Genomic DNA, 25,774 nt, shown 5'->3' with positions numbered 1-25,774 from the left:
CTATTTTACGTTTGGTAGTGTAGAGCCATGCTGCCCCAGACTGCTCCTTACCCTCTTTTTGCCTCAGTTTCCTCCTGTATTAGCCGGGCATCTCTGGTCCCCTGTGAGGGTTAACGTGTTGATGACCCTGGGGTTCTTCCCCTAGCGCAGCCTCTGGTGCTCACCACCCAGCCGTGGTCCCCGCCCTGCGGGAGCCCAGAGTAGCAGCCAGCCCTGTCCAGTGGCCGAGGGACACTGGCTGCTCCTCTGATGGGGTCACCCGCCACTGTGCTAGCTCACTCCCGCTGACCTCCTGCTTCTGGAACTGGGGAGGCCCACCATCGCCCATCCTCCCCACCTGAGCCTTGGTCCTTGCTCTTCCCTCTGTCCGCAGTGCTCTCCCCTCAAGACTGCCAGGCAGTTCATTTCTTCTCTTCACTTCGGGGTGGGGGGGCTCAGATGGCACCTTCTCAGGGAGCCCGGCCACTCCGTTGGAAACCGCCATGCCTCTTCCCCACCACCCTTGGGGTTTCTTAGGCCCCGTCCCTGCTGCATTTTCCTTCGTTTCCAACTGGTCTGTGAGGGGTTGCCTTTAGTTTGCTTACTACTTGGGCGCTGGACCGGAGTGTCAGCTCCCAGTAGGGCGGGTTTTCTTGTTTCTTTCACTCCTGTGTATAGTAAGGAACTTAGTAAATATTGTCGAATAAACCCGTAAAGGAGAGTGACATTTTTCTAATATTTGGATGGATAAACGGATATAGCATTTGCACACTTCCTGGAAGAGAAGAATGCCAAGACACCAAGTTCACGGTGCAAACCGTCTTTGTGTGGGTCGCTATCACAGTGAACGTGGCCACTTTGTAGTTCAGATTGGGTCCCTGAAGCAGACCTGGCGCTTCGCCGTGTTTGTCTTAGAGGGTGGCTTGGAGGCTCGTTCCCGGGCACACTGTCCTGGTGCCACACGCGTGTTACGGCTGCACTGTGATCGCTGTGGTTTCCTACAGTCTGGTCTTTCTGTTCGCAGGGAGGGCTGATGCTTTCATCATCCGCTTCGTCTGCAATGACGACGTTTACCCGGGGACCCCCAGATTCCTGCATCAAGACATTGACTCTGACCTGGGGATCCGGGACACATTCTTTGAGTTTGAAACTGCATTGGCCTGTGTACCTTCTCCGGTGGATTGCCAAGTCATGGGTGAGGCCGGGGGACCAGGAATTAAGAGGCCGGTCAAAAGCGTGTGTCTTTGCCTGCGTGTGTGTCTGTGTGTGTGCGCACATGTGTCTCTGTGTACTGTATGTTTTACTTTACAGGCAGCATGATAGATGTGTTACATATTTTCTTTGAATGATACTGGAATTGTAAAGCTTCTCTTGAAGAGAATCTAGATACATAATTAATGGTTTTGATCAGAAGCTGGTTAAGAACGGAGAAGAAAACTAGGGGAAAAAAATCAAGTACACGGTCAGAGCTTCTTACAGTGTAAGAGGAGAAAAGAACGAGAGGATAAAGCTCCGTAAGGTGTACCTGGATGCTGAGCCGGGTCTCCAGCAGCCCTCATTCCTTGTGGTGGCCCCCAGCCTCACCTCCACACCCGTGGTGATTTGTTGTAATGGAGGTTTTGAGGGTCAGGGCAGGTGTATGTTTCTGTAGGAGAAGCCTCTCGGCTTCCTGTAGATCTCCTCATTTCTCTGTTAAGAATATTTTTATTTTTTAAAAAATATTTATTTGGCTGTGCTGGGTCCTAGTTGTGCCAGGCGGGCTCCTTAGTTGCGGTATGCGTGTGGGATCTAGTTCCCTGACCAGGGATCGAACGCAGGCCCCCTGCATTGGGAGCGCCGGAGTCTTATCTTAACCACTGCGCCACCAGGGAAATCCCTGTTATGAATGTTAAGTTCGTGCATCCTTGGTCTTTGGGGTTGAAAGGCGGTGCCCAAAGCTGCCAGGAAGGCAGGGGTTTCCAGCGTTTTCATGTGTTTCAGACCTCGCTGGGAACGAGTATGATCTGAGCGGCCTAAGCAAAGCCAAGAAGCCTTGGACTGCGGTTGACAGCTCGGCTGATGGAAAGAGGAGAACCTTCTACTTGAGTGTCTGCAATCCTCTCCCGTATATTCCTGGCTGCCACGGTGAGTTCTGAGCAGTGGACTCAAGTTCGTTCTGCCTTTCCTCCCACCCCCAAGTTCATCGGCTTTCCTGGCCCTTCCAGGCAGTGCAGTGGGGTCCTGCCTCGTGTCGGAAGACAACAGCTGGAACTTGGGCGTCGTGCAGGTCAGTCCTCAAGTTGCCGCCAACGGGTCCCTGAGCATCGTCTACGTCAACGGCGACAAGTGCGGGAACCAGCGCTTCTCCACCAGGATAACGCTCGAGTGCGCCCACACGACGGTGCGTGTCTATCGTGCCTCATTCTCACGCCCCTCCAGTCTCCAGATCTTCTGTCTGATGTAGAACTTGCCTGAGTTTTCAGGGGTTTTAGGCCATCGATAGGGTTTGACTAGAATGTGCTGTTTTCCCCCAGATCTGATGTGTTTCGTAAGTGACATGTATTTTTCTCGTGGAGGTTAAAAGTTGGGTATTAGTTCTAGCTACCATTTGACTCATATTTTAAATAAATGAGAACACAGTGAGCTGTTGGTTTCTGTTGTAGGGATCCCCAACCTTTCAGCTCCTGGACGACTGTGAGTATGTGTTTGTCTGGAGAACCGTGGAAGCCTGTCCCGTCGTCCGCGTGGAAGGTAAGACCCAGCCCTGCTCACTGATGCTGGTGAATGTGTGAAGTAGGGGGTGTTTTAACAGCATCTTAACCCCGTGCGTGATCGTGAAACGTCCATCAGTGGACGGACTGCTTCCTATACTTGATTTTTTTTACTCCACTCCATTGCTCACTTTGCCAGCTACGTTTTCCTCACCCACCCAGACTGATGGACTCTTGGCATCTCACGCTTGAGAATATGAACGTGGGGTTTGGTTTTGTTTAAGTGGGTCTTCATCCTGTGACCTAAGCTTTTCGAGAAAGCTTTTTGCCAGGCAGTTTGTCTTATGTATACAGACAAAAGGAGAGAACGTGGAAGTGATGTTTAGTGCCTCTGTTAAGACAGGACTTAGCTGATTAAAAGTTGCAGAACTTTTGCCTCAAGGTGTGAGTGTGTGTAATTGCCCTTCCCTTCTCGTGTTCTCGAAGGGGACAACTGTGAGGTGAGAGACCCAAGGCATGGCAACGTGTACGACCTGAAGCCTCTTGGCCTAAATGACACCGTCGTGAGTGCTGGCGAATATACCTATTACTTCCGGGTCTGTGGAAAGCTGTCCTCAGGTGTCTGCTCGACCGGTGACAAGTCCAAAGTCATCTCATCCTGTCAGGCAAAGCAGGGACCCCACGGATTTCAGAAAGTGGCAGGTACCATGGTTGTTTCTTCTCTTTTTGCAAAAGGATGGAATTCCACATTTAAGATGTTATATCTTATGATTTAAGATCTAAAGATTATAACTTTCCTGAGTAGGAGGAATGTCTGCTGTGTTCCTGTAAAACAGTGTGTGAGTGATTTTTTTTGTTTAAATCTTTATTGGAGTATAATTGCTTCACAACACTGTGTTAGTTTCTGTTGTACAACAAAGTGAATCAGCCGTATGCATACATATATCCCCATATCCCCTCCCTCTTGAGCCTCCCTCCCACCCTCCCTATCCCACCCCTCTAGGTCATCGCAAAGCTGATCTCCCTGTGCTATGCTGCTGCTTCCCACAAGCTAAATATTTTACATTCAATAGTGTATACGTGTCGATGCTACTCTCACTTCACCCCAGCTTCTCCCTCCCCCACCACCCCGTGTCCTCAAGTCATTTCTCTTATGTCTGCGTCTTTATTCCTGTCCTGCCCCTAGGTTCATCAGAACCATTTTTTTTTTTTTTTTTTTTTTTAGATTCCATATATATGTGTTAGCATACGGTATTTCTTTTTCTCTTTCTGACTTACTTCACTCTGTATGACAGACTCTAGGTCCATCCACCTCACTACAAATAACTCAATTTCGTTTCTTTTTATGGCTGAGTAACATTCTATTGTATATATGTGCCATATCTTCTTTATCCATTCATCTGTCGATGGACATTTACGTTGCTTCCATGTCCCGGGTATTGTAAATAGTGCTGCAGTGAACATTGTGGTACATGACTCTTTTTGAATTATGGTTTTCTCAGGGTATATGCCCAATAGTGGAATTGCTGGGTCATATGGTAGTTCTGTTTTTAGTTTTTTAAGGAACCTCCATACTATTCTCCATAGTGGTTGTATCAATTTACATTTTCACCAGCAGTGCAGCAGGGTTCCTTTTTCACCACACCCTTTCCAGCATTTACTGTTTCTAGATTTTTGATAATGGCCATTCTTCAGAATGGCCAGTGTGAGGTGATACCTCATTGTACTTTTGATTTGCATTTCTCTAATAATTAGTGATGTTGAATATCTTTTCATGTGCCTCTTGGTCATCTGTATGTCTTCTTTGGTGAAATGTCTATTTAGGTCTTCCACCCATTTTTTAATTGAATTGTTTGTTTTTTTGACATTGAGTTCCATGAACTGTTTGTATGTTTTGGAGATTAATCCTTTGTCCCGTTGTTTCATTTGCAAATATTTTCTCCCATTCTGAGGGTTGTCTTTTCATCTTGTTTATGGTTTCCTTTGCTGTGCAAAAGCTTTTAAATTTCATTAGGTCCCTTTTGTTTATTTCTGTTTTTATTTTCATTAGGAGGTGGGTCAAAAAAGATCTTGCTGTGGTTTATGTCAAAGAGTATTTTTCCTGTGTTTTCCTCTAAGAGTTTTACAGTCTTACATTTAAGTCTTTAATCCGTTTGGAGTTTATTTTTGTGTATGGTGTTAGGGAGTGTTCTAATTTCATTCTTTCACGTGTAGCTGTCCAGTTTTCCCAGCACCACTTATTGAAGAGGCTGTCTTTCCTCCATCATATGTTCTTGCCTCCTTTTTTGTAAATTAGGTGACCATATGTGCATGGGTTTATCTCTGGGCTTTCTATCCTGTACCACTGATCTATATTTCTGGTTTTGTGCCAGTACCATACTGTCTTGATTACTGTAGCTTTGTAGTATAGTTTGAAGTCAGGGAGCCTGATTCCTCCAGCTCTGTTTTTCTTTCTGAAGATTGCTTTGGCTATTTGGGGTCTTTTGTGTTTCCATACAAATTGCAAACTTTTTTGTTCTAATTCTGTGAAGAATGCCATTGGTAGCTTGATAGGGATTGCATTGAATCTGTAGATTGCTTTGGGTAGTATAGTCATTTTCAGAATATTGATTCTTCCAATCCAAGAACATAGTATATTTCTCCATCTGTTTATGTCATCTTTGATTTCTTTCATCAGCGTATTACAGTTTTCTGAGTACAAGTCTTTCGCCTCCTTAGGTAGGTTTATTCCTAGGTATTTTATTCTTTTCATCGCGATGGTAAATAGGATTGTTTCCTTAATTTCTCATTCTGATTTTTTGTTGTTAGCGTATAGGAGTGCAAGAGATTTCTGTGCATTAAGTTTGTATCTTGCAACCTTACCAAATTCATTGATTAATTCTAGTAGTTTTCTGGTGGCATTTTTAGGATTTTCTATATATAGTATCATGTTATCTGCAAACAGTGACAGTTTTACTTCTTCTTTTCCAATTTGTATTCCTTTTATTTCTTTTTCTTCTCTAATTGCAATGGCTAGGACTTCCAAAACTATGTTGAATAAGAGTGCCAAGAGTGGACATGCTTGTCTTGTTCCTGATCTTAGTGGAAATGCTTTCAGTTTTTCACCATTGACAATGATGTTTGCTGTGGGTTTGTCATATATGGCCTTTATTATGTTGAGGTAGTTTCCCTCTATGCCCCTTTTGTGGAGAGTTTTTATCATAAATGGGTGTTGAATTTTGTCAAAAGTTTTTTCTGCGTCTATTGAGATGATCATATGGTTTTTATTCCTTAGTTAATATGGTGTATCACATTGATTGATTTGCATATATTGAGGAATCCTTGCATCGCTGGGATAAATCCCACTTGATCATGGTGTATGATCCTTTTAATATGCTGTTGGACTCAGTTTGCAAGTATTTTGTTCAGGATTTTTGCATCTATATTCATCAGTGATATTGGTCTATAATTTTCTTTTTTTGTGATATCTTTTTCTGGTTTTGGTATCAGGGTGATGGTGGCTTCATAGAATGAATTTGGGAGTGTTCCTCCCTCTGCAATTTTTTGGAAGAGTTTGGGAAGGATGGGTGTTAGCTCTTCTCTAAATGTTTGATAGAATTCGCCTGTGAAGCCATCTGGTCCTGGACTTTCGTTTGTTGGAAGATTTTTAATTGCAGTTTCAATTTCATTTCTTGTGATTGGTCTGTTTATATTTTCTAATTCTTCCTGGTTCAGCCTTGGAAAATTGTACCTTTCCAAGAATTTGTCCATTTCTTCGTGGGTGTCCATTTTATTGGCATAGAGTTGTTCATAGTAGCCTCTTATAAGCCTTTGTGTTTCTGCAGTGTCAGTTGTGATTTCTCCTTTTTCATTTCTAATTTTATTGATTTGCATCCTCTCCCTTTTTTTTCTTGATGAGTCTGGCTAAGGGTTTATCAATTTTGTTTATCTTCTCAAAGAACCAGCTTTTAGTTTTATTGATGTTTGCTTCTATTTCATTTATTTATGCTCTGATCTTTGTGATTTCTTTCCTTTACTGACTTTGGGTTTTCTTTGTTCTTCTTTCTCTAGTTGCTTTAGGTGTAGGGTTAGATTGTTTGTTTGAGATGTTTCTTGAGGTGAGATTGAATTGCTTTAAACTTCCCTCTTAGAACTGCTTTTGCTGCATCCCATGGGGTCATTGTGTTTTTGTTGTCATTTGTTTCTGTGTGTCTTTTAATTTCTTCTTTGATTTCTTCAGTGATCTCTTGGTTATTTAGTAGCACACTGTTCAGCCTCTATGTATTTGTGGTTTTACAATTTTTTTCCTGTAATTGATTTCCAATCTCATAGCGTTGTGGTCATAAAAGATACTTGATACAATTTCAGTTTTCTTAAATTTTCTGAGCCTTGATATGTGACCCAAATTGTGATCTATACTAGCGGATGTTCTGTGTGCACTTCAGAAGAAAGTGTATTCTACCACTTTCGGGTAGAAAGGTCTATAAATATCAATTAAATCTCTCTGGTCTGTTGTGTCACTTAAAGCTTGTGTTTCCTTATTTTCTGTTTGGATGATCTGTCCATTGGTGTAAGTGGGGGTGTTAAAGTCCCCTACTATTATTGTGTTACTTTTGATTTCCCCTTTCATGGTTGTTAGCATTTGCCTTATGTGTTGAGGTGCTCCTATGTTGGGTGCATAAACATTTATAATTGTTATATCCTCTTCTTGGATTGATCCCTTGATCATTATGTAGTGCCCTTCCTTATCTCTTGTAACAGTCTTAAAGTCTGTTTTATCTGATATGCGTATTGCTACTCCAGCTTTCTTTTGATTTCCATTTGCATGGAATATCTTTTTCTATCTCTTCACTTCTAGTCTGTATGTGTCCCTAGGTCTGAAGTGGGTCTCTTGTAGATAGCATATATACGGGTCATGTTTTTGTATCCATCCATTCAGCTAGTCTATGTCTTTTGGTTGGGACATTTAGTCCATTTACATTCAAGGTTATTATCAATATGTTGTTCCTATTGCCATTTTCTTAATTGTTTTGGGTTTGTTTTTGTGGGTCTTTTTCTTGTGTTTCCTGCCTAGAGAAGTTTCTTTAGCATTTGTTGTAAAGCTGATTTGGTGGTGCTGGATTCTCTTAGCTTTTGCTTGTCTGAAGAGCTTTTGATTTCTCCATCGAATCTGAATGAGATCCTTGCTGGGTAGAGTAATCTTGGTTGTAGGTTTTCTCTTTCATCGCTTTAAGTATATCCTGCCACTCCCTTCTGGCCTGCAGAGTTTCTGCTGAAAAATCAGCTGATAACCTTATGGGGATTCCTTTGTATGTTATTTTTTGTTTCTCCCTTGCTGCTTTTAATGTTTTTGCTTTGAATTTAATTTTTGTTAGTTTTATTAATATGTGTCTTGGTGTGTTTCTCCTAGAGTTTATACTGTGTGGGACTCTGTGTGCTTCCTGGACTTGGGTGACTATTTCCTTTCCCATGTCTGAAGTTTTCCACTATAATCTCTTCAGATGTTTCCTCAGAGTCTTTCTTTTTCTCTTCTTTTTCTGAGACCCCTGTAATTCTAATGTTGTTGCTTTTAGTGTTGTCCCAGAGGTCTCTCAGATTGTCTCCAGTTCTTTTCATTCTTTTTTCTTTATTCTGCTCCTTGACAGTTATTTCCACCGTTTTGTCTTCCAGCTCACGTACTCGTTCTTCTGACTCTGTTATTCTGTTATTGATTCCTTCAGTGTATTTTTCAGTTCACTTATTGTGTTGTTCATCTCTGTTTGTTTGTTCTTTAGTTCTTCTAGATCTTTCTTAAGCATTTCTTGTATTTTCTCAGTCCGTGCCTCCATTCTGTTTCTGAGATTCTGGATCATCTTTACTGTCATTACTCTGAATTCTTTTTCTGGTAGATTGCCTATTTCCTCTTCATTTATTTGGTCTTGTGGGTTTTTACCTTGCTCCTTCATCTGTGATATATTATTTTGCTGTCTCTTTTTTTTTTTTTTTTTTTTTTTTAATGAGTGGGATTGTGTTCCTGTCTTACTGGTTGTTTGGCCTGAGGCTTCCAACACTGGAGTTTGTAGGCTGTTGGGTAGAGCTGGGTCTTGGTGCTGAGATGAGGACCTCTGGGAGACCTCACTCCGATGAATATTCCCTGGGGTCTGAAGTTCTCTGTTTGTCCAGTAGTTGAGACTCAGAGCTCCCACTGCCGGAGCTTTGGCCTGACCTCCGGCTTGTGAACCAAGATCCTGCAAGCCGCGAGAGGGGGCAAAAAAAAGAACGATGACAAAGTAAAAAATACAGTCAGACTAGGAAACTAACAGATATGTTAGAAAAAAATATAAAAATAAAAATATAGGTGAAACAACAACTGGAAGGTAAAAAGGAACCACAGTAGTAAAAAAAAGAGAGAGAAAAAAAAGGTGGAAAAGGCCTTGGCTCTGGAGGGTGGGGCCTTAGCAGGGGCAAGGTTTGGGTGGTGGGTGGGGCCTGTGTTTAGTACCCACAGGGCTGGAAAAGGCCCTGGGGGATGTAGGGGGTGGGGCTCAGGCTCAAGGAACAGAAGGGGCCCAGGTGTGCCTCCCACCCCTGGTCTCATAGGGCGGGGGACCCCACCTGGGAGCCCAGCAGCCTTCCTGGGTTTGAGTGGGTGGGGCAAACGCCCTTGCTCCTTTCCTGCTCCTCTGGTCCTGGAGAGCCGCCTCCCTGCTGCCTCTCCTGTTCTCTCCTGGCCTCCCTCCTATGTCCGCAGGATCAACCCGGCCTGGAGGGGGACCTCTGAGGGTGTAGGGCCCGGTCTGGGAGCTGGGCAGACTTCCCCGGCCGATTGGGCAGGGAAAACACTGGGCCTGCTCCCTGCTGATCGGAGCCCCTGGGGGTCCCTTCAGGCATGGGAACCCCTCCCCACCTCAGCCACCCCTCAGGGGCGCTGGTCCTGTCGGGTCTCCACTTCTCCAACCCCCTCAGCCCCCCACGTCCTACCGGTTTGGTCGGGGGTTCTTCCCGTCCCCTTAGGTGTCAGGGTCCCCCACCAACGTCCAGCAGGCGCCTTAGTTGTGGGGAGATGCGAACTCTGCGTATTCCCGCACTGCTATCTTGGCTCCATCCCCGGCCCTCCCCCCCGCCCCTGCGCGCCCAACGATGTTTCTGATTTCACTTGATTTTTGTCACCATGACATGTACTGATAAGTGTTGATTTCATTCTTATTTAGCAATACCAGTTACCAGTTCTGAGATTGAATGTCTTCTTTTTATTCCAACTTTGGTGCGCACTGGACTATTAGTGGGTGTCCTGAGGTAGTACCTTCTAGAACTGAGGCAGAGGGGACTCATCTCATACAGGGTGGGCTGCAAAATACATAAGACAGGCTGCTGGTCCTCACGCCGTCTCAGCCGCTGGGCACACGGTGATAAGTTTAAGAATCTTTAAGGAAGAAGTTGAAGTAGCCGATGGGGTGAGTACTTGGGCCTCCCTGAGGGGCTGTGAAGAGGAAGTGCCATCCTCTGAGCTCATCAGGCCAGGGGTCTCTACGTCATTGATCCCGTGGTTAGTCTATAAGATCGCAGCCTTGAGCGAGAGGAGGACTGATTCTGGTCTCTACGGTGGCACGTGACGGAGCCGGTGGTCCAATAGGCCAGGCACACTTGGTCTTGTGTTTGTTCAGCATGTGTGATGCACCGTGTCTGTGTTGACCAGCCTGGGTCTTCCTGAACTGATCCTTGTTGAACTGGCTGCTTCTCGAGCAGGTCTCCTTACCCAGAAGCTGACCTATGAGAATGGGGTGTTGAAGATGAACTACACCGGTGGGGACACCTGCCATAAGGTGTACCAGCGCTCCACGACCGTCATCTTCTACTGTGACCGCAGCACCCAGGCGGTGAGTGTGCTCAACGCAGCAGGGGGCCGCTTCGCCCTCAGCCCTTTGCCTTTGTCTTTACAAAGTGAATCTGCTTTTACGTCTCATAAAACTTCCTGGTTACTGTGTTCACACCTTGATCAGTCTGTGTAGAGTGTAATGAGCAGGCCCATCCCTTACTACTTGCATCCTTAAAGCACCGCCTATCTGACGTGTCCCGTTTCACGGACATGTCTCTCCACTTCCGCAGCCGGTGTTTCTCCAGGAGACTTCTGACTGCTCCTACTTGTTCGAGTGGCACACGCAGTATGCCTGCCCGCCCTTCGACCTGACCGAGTGCTCATTCAAGTAAGTCGATGCGGGTGTTGTCCCTGGGGCAGTCAGGTTTACTTGATAATATTTTGCTTTAATAGTTAGTGGCCGGGGGCTTCCCTGGTGGCGCAGTGGTTGAGAGTCTGCCTGCTGGTGCAGGGGACACGGGCTCATGCCCCGGTCCGGGAAGATCCCACATGCCGCGGAGCGGCTGGGCCCGTGAGCCACGGCCGCTGAGCCTGTGCGTCCGGAGCCTGTGCTCCACAACGGGAGAGGCCACAACAGTGAGAGGCCCGCGTACTGCAAAAAAAAAAAAAAAGTTAGTGGCTGCGGGACTTCCTTGGTGGCACAGTGGCTAAGGCTCCATGCTCCCAATGCAGGGGGCCTGGGTTCGATCCCTGGCCAGGGAACTAGATCCCCCATGCATGCTGTGACTAAGAGTTTACATGCCACAACTAAGGAGCCCACATGCAGCAACTAAGACCCAGCACAACCAAATGAATAAATAAATATTAAAAAAAAAAAAAAAAAAACTTAGTGTCTGGGCAGGGGACAGGATTAGATTAGTCAGGTGATTTCTCTAAGCCTTAATTCCTGAATGTTAAACTGAGGAGTTGGATTAGGGTAACTGCTAAATCCTTCACGACTTTCATATTCTTTGATTACCTTGTGTTAAGGTACAGGGAGGTGACTGGAGTTGAAACAGGAAACCTTGTATGATTCATGGGTGTGAGTGGATTGGAGTGACCAGGGTGTCCCCTGGCCTCTGCTCTTCCCTGGATGCTGCCTGTGTCTGGTGAAAAAGACGTGGAGAGGGAGATGGTGGAGCTGCATGGTGGGGTGTGTGTGTGTGTGTGTGTGTGTGTGTGTGTGTGTGTGTGTGTGTGTGTGTGTGTGTGTGTGTGTGTGTGTGTGTGTGTGTGTAGAGAGCACCAGGGGCTGACACCCACCCTGCAGGTTCTCAGCTGCCATCACCGGTTCCTTTGTCCTGTTACCTGTGGCTCAAGTAGGCTCCTGAAATGAGGTGGTTGGCAGCTCCTGAGATAAGGTGGAGGTCTTCATTGTGTGTGAATTTCATCAGCGTCACCCTCAAAACTGTTACAAATTACACATCTTGGGTTCCATCCCTGGAGATTTTGGTTTCTACACATTTGGTCTACACATTTCTGGATATTTAAGGGACATGCTGACGTTTCTGTTGCATGAGGACCCAGCCTGAAAAGAATCACTGAGTTACAGCATTCCGTCCTGGGGAAAAATTAATCATTTCCCTGTTTCCTTCCAGTTTTTATCCTTAATTGAAGAATCAGTTAAAATGAAAGCTTATGCGTGTATATTGTATGAATTCATAAGTGTAGAAAACTGTGTCAGATGAAGTAAGCTTCCCCCACCTCAGCCTCATCCCACTTTTTACCGTGTCTTCTTGTAGTTCTGTCTGGAGCCTTGCATGACTCTAAATGAGCAATACCCGTGCTTGTCAACCTCAAATGGTATCGGTCGACTCTGTCTTCAGACACCAGAAATGTAATTCTGGTCTCCTCTCCCCTCTCCCCTGCCCCGCGTTCATTAGTTCCATTTTTATTTCCTCTTCTGGCTGCCTTTAGAATATGGGATGATACACTATAAGCTCTGTTTCTTGTTTCATCACCTTTAGACATCTCTTGACTTCCCGCTAAGTAAGATGAGGGCCTCGGATTCTGCCTGTCCCTCAGCCGCTCCTCCCACTGCCTCAGTGCCAGCAGGCTGTCGCTGGTGCATTGCCAAGGTTTAGAACATGTGTCTCCTGCTGGGTAACTCTAATGGTCTTACCTGCTTTATTCAGAGGGTGGTTCTAAAGAATCAAACACTAATAAGCGGCGTTTACAGTATCGCATAAACATCATTTGCTGCAAGATCACATGGTCTGATTGGATCTGCAGAGAAATGACATCATCTTGTGTCTCTTAGCTTCCTCTTAACTGAAGGAAGATAGGCTTAGTGTTTAGGTCAGAAGATTCCCATTTCTTCTATTTCCTAAGTTGCGCCAAAAAATCATTCCACGTTGTTTGCTTAATACTTGGGACATAGCTACCTCGAATAGGTTTTAAATCTTGGCATTTTACGTAGTCTCTCTCTTTTATTGTTGACAGAATAATATGCCTTCCCATTGTATCTCGGACTGTCAGGGCTCTTCACGATGCTGTGTCTACGAATAATCACCGTTCTTCTTCAGGAAGGTCTCAGTTCGGATTTGGGCCGTGTGTTTTCTGCTCTTTGATCAGAGCTCATTTGGAGATCACTCCTGGCTTGGATCCGCTGCTTCTTGGATTTCACGCCCTTTGTCTTGGCTTCCTTTTTCGTTTTGTTAGAGTGTATCCTCCTATACTTTAGAGAGGTTGGATGGGAGAGGACCCATGCGTTGTCTGAAAATGCCCATAACTTGCTCTTAAATCTGATTGGTTGTAGTAGGATTACAGATTCAAATTAATTTCCCCTCAGTTTTGAAGGCATTGTCCCATTTCCTACAAGAACTGTGTATGTATGGTGGAAAAGTTAATTGCTCATCTTCTGTTTTCGTGTTTTTACTCCATTCTGGAATATTTTCTGAACTTGAGAAAATCAGCTATCCTTTGGAGATTTTTATTTGGAATTTCAAATAAGTCCTTCTCATCATCTCTGAGGATACTAATGATATATTTTTTTTGTTTCTTTTAAAAAAAATCTCATCATGCATTCCCTGAATTATAATTCATTTTCTTTTAATGGTTGCCTTAAACACGTATTTTTGATTTAATGGAAAGCTAAAGTTAGTAACTATACCCATCTCTCCAACAATAAAATAACGTAGAGTGTTGTAGCCCCAACACTCTCTCCCCATCTCCATGGTATTGTGGTCGAGTGCTTTTGTTCTGATGTGTTTTCTTACCTCTTGAATAAGTCATTATTGTGATTTTTAAAAATATCCATTGGTTGCTTGACTATATAAATTTCTTCTTTTGAAGAGGAAAAGAAATGTCTCTCTTTCTTTGGCTTACCCTTCCTCTTTGCATTTTACCCCTTGCTTTTGACTCAATTCTCTCTCTTTAAGTATCTGTTTAGTATAATGCTGTGCATAGTGCTGGTTTGCAAACTGTTTGCTTCTGGTCTCTGATGGGGTGAAGAGCTGTGTCACCTTGCACTAGGGACAGCGAAGGAACCAGTGTCCATTACCGGTTCATCTTGTGGCGCTGGCTCCTTCCACGGTTGCTGACTGGTCCTGGGTACAAATCGCACAGTGAGTCACACTGCTTGCTGGTTCGAACAGAGACTCTGTCGAGTTAAATATTGGTCTTTACTTGAAAAGACTTAGTTTTATTGTCACTAGCTTGGCACAGAATTCCAGGTGAGTACTTTGTGTGTGTGTGTCAGCACTTTGAAGGTAATCTACCATCTTCCGGTGCTTAGTATTGCTGTTAGAGAATCTGCCCCCGTCCGTCCTGTTTTCATTCCTTTGTAGATAATCTACCTTTTCTGTATATTTTCTCTCGTATCTGTTCTGCAGTCTCAGTCTGTTTTGTTAGGTATGGCTTTGTTATTTATGTTGCTTGGAAGATGGTGCTTTCTAAGTTAAAGATGAATGTCTGTTATTCACTTAGGAATATTTGCAGTCATTGTAGATTTGAAGGTTGCCTCTAACCTATTCTGTTTCTTTTCTTCTGGGACTTGTATTAATATCTTAGGCTTTCCTATTCTATCCACCATGTCTTTTACTTATTTTTTTTTTAATAAAAAAAATTTTAATTTTTTCATTTATTTATTTTTGGCTGTGTTGTGTCTTTGTTGCTGCATGGGAGCTTTCTCCAGTTGTGGCGGGCGGGGGCTACTCTTCGTTGCGGTGCACGGGCTTCTCATTGCAGTGGCTTCTCTTGTTGCGGAGCATGGGCTCTAGGCATGTGGACTCAGTAGTTGTGGCGCATGGGCTTAGTTGCTCCGTGACATGTGGGATCTTCCTGGACCAGGGCTCGAACCCCTGTCCCCTGCATTAGCAGGCGGATTCTTAACCACCGTGCCACCAGGGAAGCCCTCACCATGTCTTTTAGATATCTTATTTATCTGTTTCTGGACGGTATTCTGTTTCCTTAGACCTATCTCCAACTTAGTGATTCTCTTATCAGCTGATTTAATTTGCTGTTTTGACTGTTCCCTTTTTAATTTTCATGACTGTGCTTTTCATCTAGGAGTTCTGTTTGGTACTCTTTCTGTTTTAAAACTTATTTTAGAAACAGTTTATTCTTTTTTTTAACTTAAAAACGTTTTTAATTTATTTTGCTGCGTTGGGTCTTAGCTGCGGCACACGGGATCTTTGTTGTGGCATGCGGGCTTCTCTTCAGTTGTGGCGCTCGGTAGTTGCGGCGCGCAGGCTTAGTTGCCCCACAGGGCATGTAGGATATTAGTTCCCCAACCAGGGATGGAACCCACATCCCCTGCATTGGAAGGTGGATTCTTAACCACTGGACCACCAGGGAAGTCCCTGTTGGTACTCTAATTCATCATTTCTTCCCTCCATTCTACCCCCCCTTCTTTTATTATAGTTTCAGTTTCTTCTTTTAGGTCTTTAACCATTTACAATAAGTCTCTATCAGATGGTCTATTATATGAAGTTCTTGAGGACCTGCTTTTGCAAATAAATACCTGTGTCTCCCACATTGGCTGGTATCAATGCCAGCTCCATCCTTTCGCTCTCATCCCATTTATGGTCCATCAGCTTTCAAAATGCCTAGAGTTCTATCTTCCGGAAGCACCTCCCTGCCCTGTTTCAGGCCATCTTCATCTCGCCCCTGCATCGCCGCAGTGGCCCCTCAGGGGTCCCCTGACCCACGCTGGGCTAGTCCCGCACAGTGACTACAGTGGCCCTGTTAGACTGTAAGTCGGCCCAGGCCGTTGCTGCGACCCCTCAGTGCGGTGAAGCCCCTGTCTCTGCTGGCGGGAACGCTCCACGTGATGCTACGCTCAGCCCCTGCTGTGTCACTCCTCGTGTCTGCTCTGCTCCAGCCACGTGGGGCCCCTTGCTTTCCTGTGAGCGCACCGGGCTCTCTGCACCTCAGGCCCTTTGCTCCCGCTGCTGCCGCTGCCTGTGCTCCGCTTTGCCGGGTCCCCGCGTGACCGGCCCTCCCGCGTCTTTCTGAGTTTATTCAGAGGTGGCCTCCTCAGGAAGGCCTTCTGCGGCCATTGTCTAAAATCTCACCTCCTCTTTCCCCTCCCAAACCTCATACCCACCTCCCTGCCTTTTTCCCCTCTTCTCTCTAATTGCCATCTTACGTCTGTACGTTTTACAGTATTACCTTGTGACTTCTGCAGACTTCATAAAATGGGCGATTTTTATCTCTCCTTCAACACAGTAGCCCCAGTTGGCATGTAGTTTTTGAATGAATGGGTGATTCACGGGTGATTCACAATCAGTCCCCTCTGATGTGCTGAGGTTACCGCCTGGTGAAGTGGCATCTGTGGCTGTCCTCTGTCTCCACCTGGGTCTGGCGCCCTGCAGAGGGAGTGTTTGTCTTGCTTACCATTAATGCTCTGCACCTGGCGTAGGGCTGGCTCTCGGTGTCTGTCCCTACTTGGGGTTCATGCAGTAAGTAAACCGTTACCTGAGCAGGTCAACATCAGCCTGGTTTACTTCAGTGACTGTTGGTGTCCTCCAGCTTGGACAGGGCTGCCCGGGCTGCCCTGGGCGCTGCGTGTCTTAGCTGTCTGTGTACCCTTGTCTTCTCACCGGCCTGAGCAGGACAGGTGCTTACTCTTAGCTTTCTTTGGTTAATACACAATTTTGTTGAGCTAAGGCTTGACATTTCCTGAACTCAAGCTGTGTTGTTGCTGGTTCCGCCTGGATCTGGGAGAGTCCAGTGTCGAGTTCTGTCCCTGGCAGGGTCTGATTCCCAGGGTGTCGGGAGCAGACTCTGCCTTTATACTGATCCTTTGCAGACGGAGTGCTAGACTCCGTTCGAGTCCAGCCGAACCTTACCGTGGTGCTTTCTTTCCTTCAGAGACGGGGCTGGGAACACCTTCGATCTCTCATCCCTGTCGAGGTACAGTGACAACTGGGAAGCCGTCACGAGGACGGGAGCCACCGAGCACTACCTCATCAACGTGTGCAAGTCTCTGGCTCCGCAGGCCGGCTCGGGTGAGTGAGGTCTCTGGCGGAGGTGCTCATGGCTTGTAGTGAATTTATGGGTGAAGAGGAAGTAAGAACGGATTCTTCGATGGCGCATTGCTCTCTGACACATGAGTGGTTTTGCCAAGAAGCAGCAGGAGGAATTATCTGAGGGTCGTGATGACCCATCCCTGGCGTGGTCCAGGATAAATCAGTGCTGAAGGCTCTGTTGGGAGCGTTGTAACCATCGTTTGAACGTGGGGAGCTGGAGGGTAGGTAGAAATAATCACCGTGGCAGGTAATTCTTAGCCAGGGCAGGAGATAGGAGGGTGGGAAATGGAGTTCTGGGTATGTGCCCTCTGTATTCATGGAGAGCAGAGGGGGTGGGGTCTTGTTAGGATGCACCCAGACCCTTGGTGCCAGTGATGAGGCTAGAACTCAGTTGTGCCCGTGCAACTGGGAGCAGCATCCCACGGAGACCTTGGTGCCATCCATGGCCCCTTGGGATCCTGGGGACGAAACTTGTCCCGTTTTCTTGGAGTTTTATGCAGCCTCGCTGAGGCAGCCTCTTGTCTGGCTCAACTCAAAGTGGGCACTGTTGCTGTCTTTTTTTTTTTTTTAAAAAACAAAAACCCCAGAAAGTTATTTTTCTCCTCTGCATGGTTGAGGCCATGGCCCACTTCCCCTTGCTTTGTATGCTGGCTAGATTGGGGACGCCGAGGCTCTTATTAATCCACGGAGTGGGACTCGTTCTTTACCCAGGGCAGATGACTCAGACATTTCGGGGACTGGGAGATTGGCACGGTTCCTGGTGACTTCTTAAAGTAAGATAGCACGTGAATAGAGGCCATTTAAAATGTTCCACGGGCGTAATCTAGGTGTTTCAGCTTCATCTCGTTTGGGGATCAGAAATAATTGAGGCTGTTCTGCCTTGAATTCTCCCCACACTCCATGCTCACCCCCAACCCATCTGCGGTAAAACGGCGTTTCATGGAGTGAGAACTCATGGTGTCATTGGCATCCGACTTAATGAGAGAAATCATTTCTCTTTTGAGGTAATTGTTAGAATCGACTGTGTCACGTGCCGGACGTTACGTCCCTTGTTAAGTCCTAGACTGGACAGGGGCTGACGGTCACTCCTAATTGTCTCTGCTTGTGCTGCAGAGCCGTGCCCTCCGGAGGCGGCCGTGTGTCTGCTGGGTGGCTCCAAGCCCGTGAACCTGGGCAGAGTGAGGGATGGCCCTCAGGGGAGCGAGGGCATGACTCTCCTGCGGTACGTCGATGGTGACCCGTGTCCGGACCAGATCCGGAAGAAGTCAACCACCATCCGCTTCTCGTGCAGCGAGAGCCAAGTCGTAAGTGACGCAGCTGTCTCGGCCCCAGTGCGAGTCCAGGGTCAGCGAGACCGATGTCTCACTTCCTGGGATGTGAGCTGAAGAGCTCAGGGTGACCCAGCCTAACAAAGGGCGTGGGCGGCGCGGCTCGGGCCCATGGTCCCGGGGTGTCCACCCCGGCAGTTCTTGTTCCAGAATTTGGTGGTTCTCTTTGGAGTTTGACTCAGATCCCTGAAGGCCGCAGAGAGAACTGGTATTTGGTAACCTGCCCTTGTCTTCATGGAGGCACTTGGGTAAAGCAGAAGGTCGGGCAGACCCGGTTCCAAGGTCGCTCTTCCACTTCCTGGCCGTGGACCTCGGTCACTTGACCTCCCTAGACGGGGCACCTGTTACCAGCACGAGCTCGGCCTGTCCTGCCAGATCGCCATGAGGTTAGAGAGAGGAGGCGTGAAGCGCCGGGCACTGTTTCTGGCATGTGGTTGGTGCGTGGTAACTGGGTTCTCGTCTCATCTCTGGATGATTCCTTCCCTGACGGGTCGGTACATGCAGTGCAGCAGGTGGGGGCTGAATTAATGGTTTCTCTGGACTGTGTTTTCACCGCGGGAGCATCTCTGCCACGGAGATTAAGGTGCAGCCTGTGTGCTGTCTTGTAAGATTCGGGAGTGAGGTCAGGCTGGCCCGGTGCACTCCATCCTCAGTGTCGGGACAGAGCACCACTGTCCAGCTGCGTGCGGCCAGCTGTGGTGGGAGGAGCCTGAGGTCTGCCCCCTTGACGGGGTGGCAGCTGAGGTTCCGCCTCAGGAGGCTGTGCAGAGGCTGAGCCTGGACCCCTGTGCTGCTGGGGTCCGGACTCCTGGGCCCCCATAGACTAGCTCAGCTGTGTATCTGAGGAGAGAGGCTCACGGCGGAGCAAGACAGCTGCTTGGTCCGTGGAGGGCTCTGCACGCGGGTGCCGGGGGCTGGTTTATCTGGGAAGGAGGGCGTTGCTGCACGAACCTTACCCTTTTACCCTCGCCGTGTGGACGAGACACGTCTGAGAGGCAGGGAGCCTTAGCCCAGGGGGTGGAGGGATTAGTTAGTTCATGGCTGGTTCTCCCTGAGGGTCTTCCTGTTGTGTCCATCATAACAGATGTTGGTTCCGTTTTTCAGGACATGATCATTTATTTCCTCATTCGTGCCTCACAGTAGCCCTTTGAGCATCCTTCACCACCCTGTCCCCGACCCCACCTTAAAAGCCTTAGCTGTAGGAAAACGTCCCTGCCCCCCGAGTGGATTTCCGGCTCTGTCTCACCCTGTGTGTGTCAAGCCCCCAGGGGTATCTCAGGAGCAAACCCTGACCCTTTGCTTCTCCCCAGTCTGCCCTCGTCCCGTGAAGACACCGAGACGGGTGTGTCACGGGCTTGTGGTGCATCACCGAGGAGTTCCTGCTTGGCGCCAGTGGGCGCTGTTACCTGCATCAGGCGCGCATCCTGTCAGCAGCTGTCTGCCCTTCGCTTGTTTCTAGAACTCCAGGCCCATGTTCCTCAGTGCCGTAGAGGACTGCGAGTACACCTTTTCCTGGCCTACGGCCGCTGCCTGCCCTGTGAAGAGCAACGTGCACGACGACTGCCAGGTCACCAACCCCTCCACAGGTGAGGGCCGCTGCCGGCCACCCATCCCCACACCCTCAACACACACACACACAGGTACACACGCATACACGCGCACACACACGTGGGCACACGCGCACGTGCATACACGTGCGTGTGTGCACGCAAGCGGTGAGAGACCCAGTGTGAGGCTGGGGGGCAGGCACCCCGGGCAGCAGCATCCTGTCTGTGGGTGCGCGTTTGGCCTTTTCTGCTGGATCGGCCCGGTCCTGTTGACTTGCGGTTCTTTAGCGGAGAAGAGACTAAGCACCTCCCTGAAAGCCGTGCTCCCCGTAACTCCTGTTTCTGGGGTGCTGGTCCCAAGCTTTAGGCTGGCGGAGCTGGAGTCAGTCTCCCGGTCCTTTCAGAGTTGACGTGGGGCAACGAGGAAACCACAGGATCTCAGCTCTGGGGCCCGGAAAGGTTTGGGGCTGGGTCACTGGCAGCGGGAGGGATGCCGACGGGCCCTCCCAACCCCACTGGAATCGCCGTGGCCGCAGTGGCCCAGGCGCAGGAGGACGCCCTGGGTACTTTCCGGCTGTCAGGAAGGTTTTGGGGGCCGCGTCAGTGAAGGGGGGCAGTGACACGTGACAAGGAATCAGGAGGCCCGATGGCCGGCGGGATCTGTGTGTGAGCGCCGGTGATGGGTCACGGTGTCCCCATCCTTTCCCCCGAGCAGGACACCTGTTTGACCTGAGCTCTCTAAGTGGCAGGGCCGGGTACACTGCCGCCTACAGTGAGAAGGGGCTGGTCTACCTCAGCGTGTGCGGGGACAACGAGAACTGCGCCCCTGGTGTAGGTGAGTGTGTGTGGCCCGCCCTCCCGGCCCCGAGGTCGGCCTCGGCCTCCGCGTCCCTCCGGCGAAGAGGTCAGACGCCTTCCTTCATCGGCAGCAGTGGGCTGGTAGGGGTGTGGGGGCTTCGTGGCCACGTGATGGGATACTAGATGTGTAACGTTTGCTAAAACCACACGGGACCCTCCAGAGTGTTAGCTGTGAATTTCAAAGTCTGGTTCTGCAGAAAGTTCTCATCGGAAAGCGAGTGGTTTGAATCCGTAATTGTGTGTTTTCCACTCTCCCTTCTGTGTTTGGGACAGGGGCCTGCTTCGGACAGACCAGGATCAGCGTGGGCAAGGCGAACAAGAGGCTGAAGTACGTGGACCAGGTCTTACAGCTGGTGTACGAGGACGGCTCCCCCTGTCCTTCCAAGACCGGCCTGAGCTACAAGAGCGTGATCAGCTTCGTGTGCAGGCCCGAGTCCGGGCCCACTAACAGGCCCGTGCTCATCTCCCTGGACAAGCAGACGTGCACACTCTTCTTTTACTGGCACTCGCCCCTGGCCTGCGAGCAGGTGGTGAGTCGGGCTGGGCGCGTGCGGCACGGCCCACCCAGGGGCCCTGCTCCGCCTCTCCTGCGACTCCCTCGGGCCCCCAGCCTGTCTCACCCACTCCTGGGGCCCCCAGTCATACTTGGTTCAAAGTGCCCGATGTTAGGTAACCAAGCATTTGGGGGCACTGCTTCCACCCTTCGTGCTTTTTTGGATCAGCTTATATTGTCATGGGTGACTTGGTGGTCGGGAACACGTATTGCACACACCAAGGAGGCGTGTTTCCTTCTCGACAGACGGAATGTTCGGTGAGGAACGGCAGCTCCATCATCGACTTGTCCCCCCTCATCCACCGCACCGGGGGGTACGAAGCGTACGATGAGAGCGAGGACGACGCCTCTGACACCAGCCCTGACTTCTACATCAACGTCTGCCAGCCGCTGAACCCCATGCACGGGGTGCCTTGTCCCGCCGGCACTGCTGTGTGCAAGGTTCCCGTCGACGGCGCCCCCGTGGTGAGTAGGGAACCAAGGGCGGAGACCATCCTGCGACATTTTTAACAATCTCCTTCATGCCGTGTTTCTGGCTTTCACTGGAGACTTTTCAGGCAGAAAGAATGGGGAAATGAGCCAGGACTACGTGAGTCTGAGTCCCCTAGGGGAGGCGGGCTGTAAGGAATCGTGCATCGAGCTGTCGGCAGACGAGGGTAGTCAGCAGTTACGGGAGAAAACGTGGACACACACGTGCAGACACACCGTTTTGTATCAGGTCAGAAGGCTCAAGGATGTCGATGGAACTTGGTTTCTTGGCTTACACGCGGGTCTTGTGTCACTGAAACGCTTGTGAAGTGCAAGCAGGTTCTTTGGTAAATGAGTTGTAATTAAGGGTATAAGCTGCTTGGCTAATAGCCAAGTATTCTGCCTTCCGTTACAGATTTGGAACTCTAAACCTTGTCTCCATGAGTTGTATTCATGGTTTGTCAAATTCTTGGTATGTTTTATTTGAAATGCATCTCAAAAGTGGTGTGTTTCTCTGCATTCTTTAAACAGTGAGTCCTGTCATAAGGTATCTAGGTGTCCTTTTAAGAAATGGATGTTGGCTGTGGTGTTGGTGGGGAGAGATGTTGGGAGGGGTGGGGAAGTTGCCGTGTTATGAACTTGACAGAGGCGTAGCTACGTGACAAGTGCAGGGCCTGGAGCAACCAGATGTTGGCAGGAAGTGCTGTGGTGTCAGCCTTTCTAGTGGTGCAGGGGGGAGCCTTGGTGTGAACCACTTGCTTACAGATCCAGTCTGCTTTTCCCATCTGGCTACCTTTTCTCAGATTTAAAAAAATGCAGGAAGTTCTCTAATTAGAGAACTAATTAGAGTGTTGTGTCATCGTGGACCTAACATGCCCCACAGTGGTGAACAAAGCACGTTGTGGCTTCATTCACACACACATACTCAATACACACATACTCATCTCGCTCACCACACGCACACTCGCACACGCACAGTCATCACACACATGTACACACACGCTGTTCCTGGCCGGGCACTTTCCTTTCACTTGCGTGTTCATTTGCTCGAAAACACTTGCTGAGCAGCCAGTGTGTGCCAGGGGCTGTGCGAAGCCGCAGAAGATGGCGGGGAGTGAGTAAGCTTGTGCTCAGTGCCCCCTGAGGCCACGCTGTGGGCACCACCGAGGAAGCAGCTGTCCCGGCGCAGTGCTGGGCAGGATGAGACGGGCATCGTTGGGGCAGCCACGTGGGCTCCTGCTTCCCACCAACTGGAGCCAGAGACTGTGCAGCCACCCCGGTGTAACTGGGGAGAGAAATTCCTGTTGCCTGGAATCGTCAAAAATTGACCCTGAGTAGAAGTAGAACCATTGTTATTAATGTAGGACCGAAACTGATAACCACCCCGGCAGACTGAGGTTTCTTTGTGGTGCCTTACTGTCAGGACATTTCAAGTGAGCTGCTATTGACCCAGTGTCTTTAGGTGCTACTCATCTTTGAGACAGATGGCATGTAATTTTTGCAATTCTCTGCTAGCCGTTTCTCCACTAACTTGGGGAAAAATTACTTTTCTGAAACATGGCTTTTTTCTTTGTTTAGGATATTGGTCGAGTCACAGGACCTCCGATACTCAACCCCATAGCTAACGAAGTTTACTTGAACTTCGAAAGTACTACTCCTTGTCTGGTGAACAAGCGTTTCAACTACACCTCGCTGATCGCCTTTCATTGTAAGAGGGGTGTGAGCATGGTAAGTGAGCGCCTGTTTACAAGGTAGGAGCCAAAGTGTGGGTCGATGAACCAGAGCTGGAAACCCATAAAATCTGTTTCGGACCAAGAGTGCCTGTGTTCACAACGCCTGTCTTGCATCGTGTGGTGTGCCAGTGGTGCATGGAGTAACTTAAAGCCATTAAGTTAACAATAAGTAAGCCCACCCTGAGTTACCAGGGCAGATTTTGCTCACAGAGGCCTGTTGTAATTTAAAAATGTGAAACACTTGAGCATAGAAGCAGCCTTCACCTTTGCCTACCGATATACAAAAGTGTCAACTTTAGTTTTTTTTTAAAAAAATTACAACATTACTGATCTTATTCGCAAGTCAGATGTTGTGGCAGCTGTAATCACTCAGGACATAATCCAAACTTTGGAAGTTGGCAAACGAAAGAAGACCTCTGGAATCAAAATAGCTACAACAAACTCGTACAACCTGCTTTTAAGGAGGCCATTGATTTTTGTTTTACATGCATTTAAAAAACAGAACTGGTTTCCATTAAAAAACAAAGTGCTATTTTATAAAGAATTTTGCATTCGTTTTCTCTTGACCTCGCTCTGAGAATGGGAGATAAATTGGTAGATTGTGGCCTCTGTTTTGCACTGACTCAGAAGGGCCGCCTGATGTCACATGGCTCTGCAGGGGCAGCTGGGCGCCCACCCACTGCTCCAGTGGAGAACTCTTTGCTCCAGGCAGCCTAGCTTTCAGCCCCTTCCCTGTGCTTCTGAAATCTCTAAAACTCCAAAAACTTACAATCCTTTGATGTGAGTGGACTGGGGCGACTTATGGTCTGTATTTGTCACAGCTAACGTGAATATGTAGAAGTGTTAATGTACTTGATTACAGGACCGTGTGTGTGTGTGTGTGTGTGTGTGTGTGTGTGTGTGTGTGTGTGTGTGTAAGAAACACGTATCCTGAACTGCCTCTGAAAACCCTGAAGGTGATGAATTCTAAGGCTCTTGTGGCTGAAGGAGTGCAAGTAAAAGGTCGTGGTTCTGTAACATGGAATCTCAGTAAGATGACATTCTGATTCCCTGGCCTCTAGCAGGTTTGTGAGGGAGAGGGGGCTGTGGCTGCCACAGATGGGTGACTGGACAGTGGCAGGAAGTGGCCTGGCAGCAGCCGGCTGAGGAGGAACAGACAGTACCGTCACTGAGAGGAGGGGGAGAAACAAGCCATTGCTTTCTGGGGCCTCTGCATATAGAGCCCCACAGCTCCCAGACAGACCTTTCCCTGTTCAGAGACTGTTGGGTGTGAGGATAATCCTGAGTGATCAAGGCGAGGGAAGCCGTGACCGTCGGATCCCTCGTCTCCGCAAGCGGGGGCGTCTGGACACACGTCCGCAGGTACCCCTGGACTTGCGCTGGTCTCGGAGCAGCGGTGCGCTAAGAGCGATCGGTGATTTGGGGTTTTAGAAACGGTATCTCACGCTGCGTGTGCAGTCAGGTTTGGAAAGATTTTCAAGGAGATTTTATTTCCCTGTTTTTTATCTTTAGTGGAGATATTTTATTCACTTACATTTATAGAAAAACAGATTTTCAGCTACAGCTAAAAATGAAATTCCTCATCTGTTTTTGTGGCTGTTGCTGAATGAGGGAGGGAGAAAGCACCTTGATTTATATTTATTTATGATACTTGGCCTGTGGAATGTCTTGCCAGGTCACTTCTCTACCTTACTGTAAACGTCCTCAGTTTCCAGAGACGGTGGAGCAGAGATGCATACAGAATCACCTGCCTCCGTCCTTTGCAGCGGGAGGGTCTTGGTTTCACACACTTCTCTGTCACGACGTTTAAAGATCCCTTCCTTTCTGCCTTTGAGCTGGTAGTGTGGAGCACTGAGACGCTGTCCCTCTCTAGGTGCAGGGCCACAGCCTAGGGGCAGCGAGGAGCTGGGGCGTGGGCAGGCCTGCCGGGCAGTGCTGCTTCCTTGGCGCTGGCAAGGACGATGGCTCCCTCCTCTTGGGAGAGAGGCCACCGTGGGTCACCCTGAGCCCCTGGCGGTCTGGAGGCAGCGCAGGAGCCCACAGCCCCCGGGCAGGTGTCTCTGGCACTTGGCGGGGGAACAGGGAGGACGCTGTGTTTATTAACCTGCATGGGTTCAAGCCCGAGCCCTTCCTTAAAACAGGGGACTCCGAAGCTGCTGAGGACCAGTGACTGCGACTTCGTGTTCGAGTGGGAGACCCCGCTGGTGTGTCCTGACGAGGTTAAGGCAGAGGGCTGCTCCCTGACGGACGAGCAGCTGCACTACAGCTTCAACCTGTCCACCCTCTCCAAGAGCACCTTCAAGGTAGCGCTGCTCCCCCGGCGCCCGCCATC

General features: G+C 48.6%; 1 protein-coding gene across 1 annotated transcript in view; it reads left to right on the top strand.

Annotated features, from left to right (window-relative positions):
• The window catches only part of IGF2R (insulin like growth factor 2 receptor), a 108,103-nt gene that overhangs the window by 67,680 nt on the left and 14,649 nt on the right, over positions 1-25,774 (top strand). Inside the window, exons 23-37 of the mRNA XM_065889079.1 lie at positions 1,004-1,174; positions 1,960-2,103; positions 2,184-2,359; positions 2,622-2,709; positions 3,156-3,371; positions 10,374-10,504; positions 10,734-10,831; positions 16,798-16,934; positions 18,069-18,259; positions 19,743-19,869; positions 20,546-20,665; positions 20,962-21,218; positions 21,488-21,706; positions 23,288-23,437; positions 25,584-25,745. Coding sequence (XP_065745151.1) covers positions 1,004-1,174; positions 1,960-2,103; positions 2,184-2,359; positions 2,622-2,709; positions 3,156-3,371; positions 10,374-10,504; positions 10,734-10,831; positions 16,798-16,934; positions 18,069-18,259; positions 19,743-19,869; positions 20,546-20,665; positions 20,962-21,218; positions 21,488-21,706; positions 23,288-23,437; positions 25,584-25,745 — 2,387 coding nt within the window. The remainder of the gene's footprint in view (positions 1-1,003; positions 1,175-1,959; positions 2,104-2,183; positions 2,360-2,621; positions 2,710-3,155; positions 3,372-10,373; positions 10,505-10,733; positions 10,832-16,797; positions 16,935-18,068; positions 18,260-19,742; positions 19,870-20,545; positions 20,666-20,961; positions 21,219-21,487; positions 21,707-23,287; positions 23,438-25,583; positions 25,746-25,774) is intronic.

Source organism: Phocoena phocoena, chromosome 12 (assembly GCF_963924675.1).
Source record: "Phocoena phocoena chromosome 12, mPhoPho1.1, whole genome shotgun sequence".
Classification (NCBI taxonomy): domain Eukaryota; kingdom Metazoa; phylum Chordata; class Mammalia; order Artiodactyla; family Phocoenidae; genus Phocoena; species Phocoena phocoena.
This window is presented reverse-complemented; position numbering and strand designations above follow the sequence as displayed.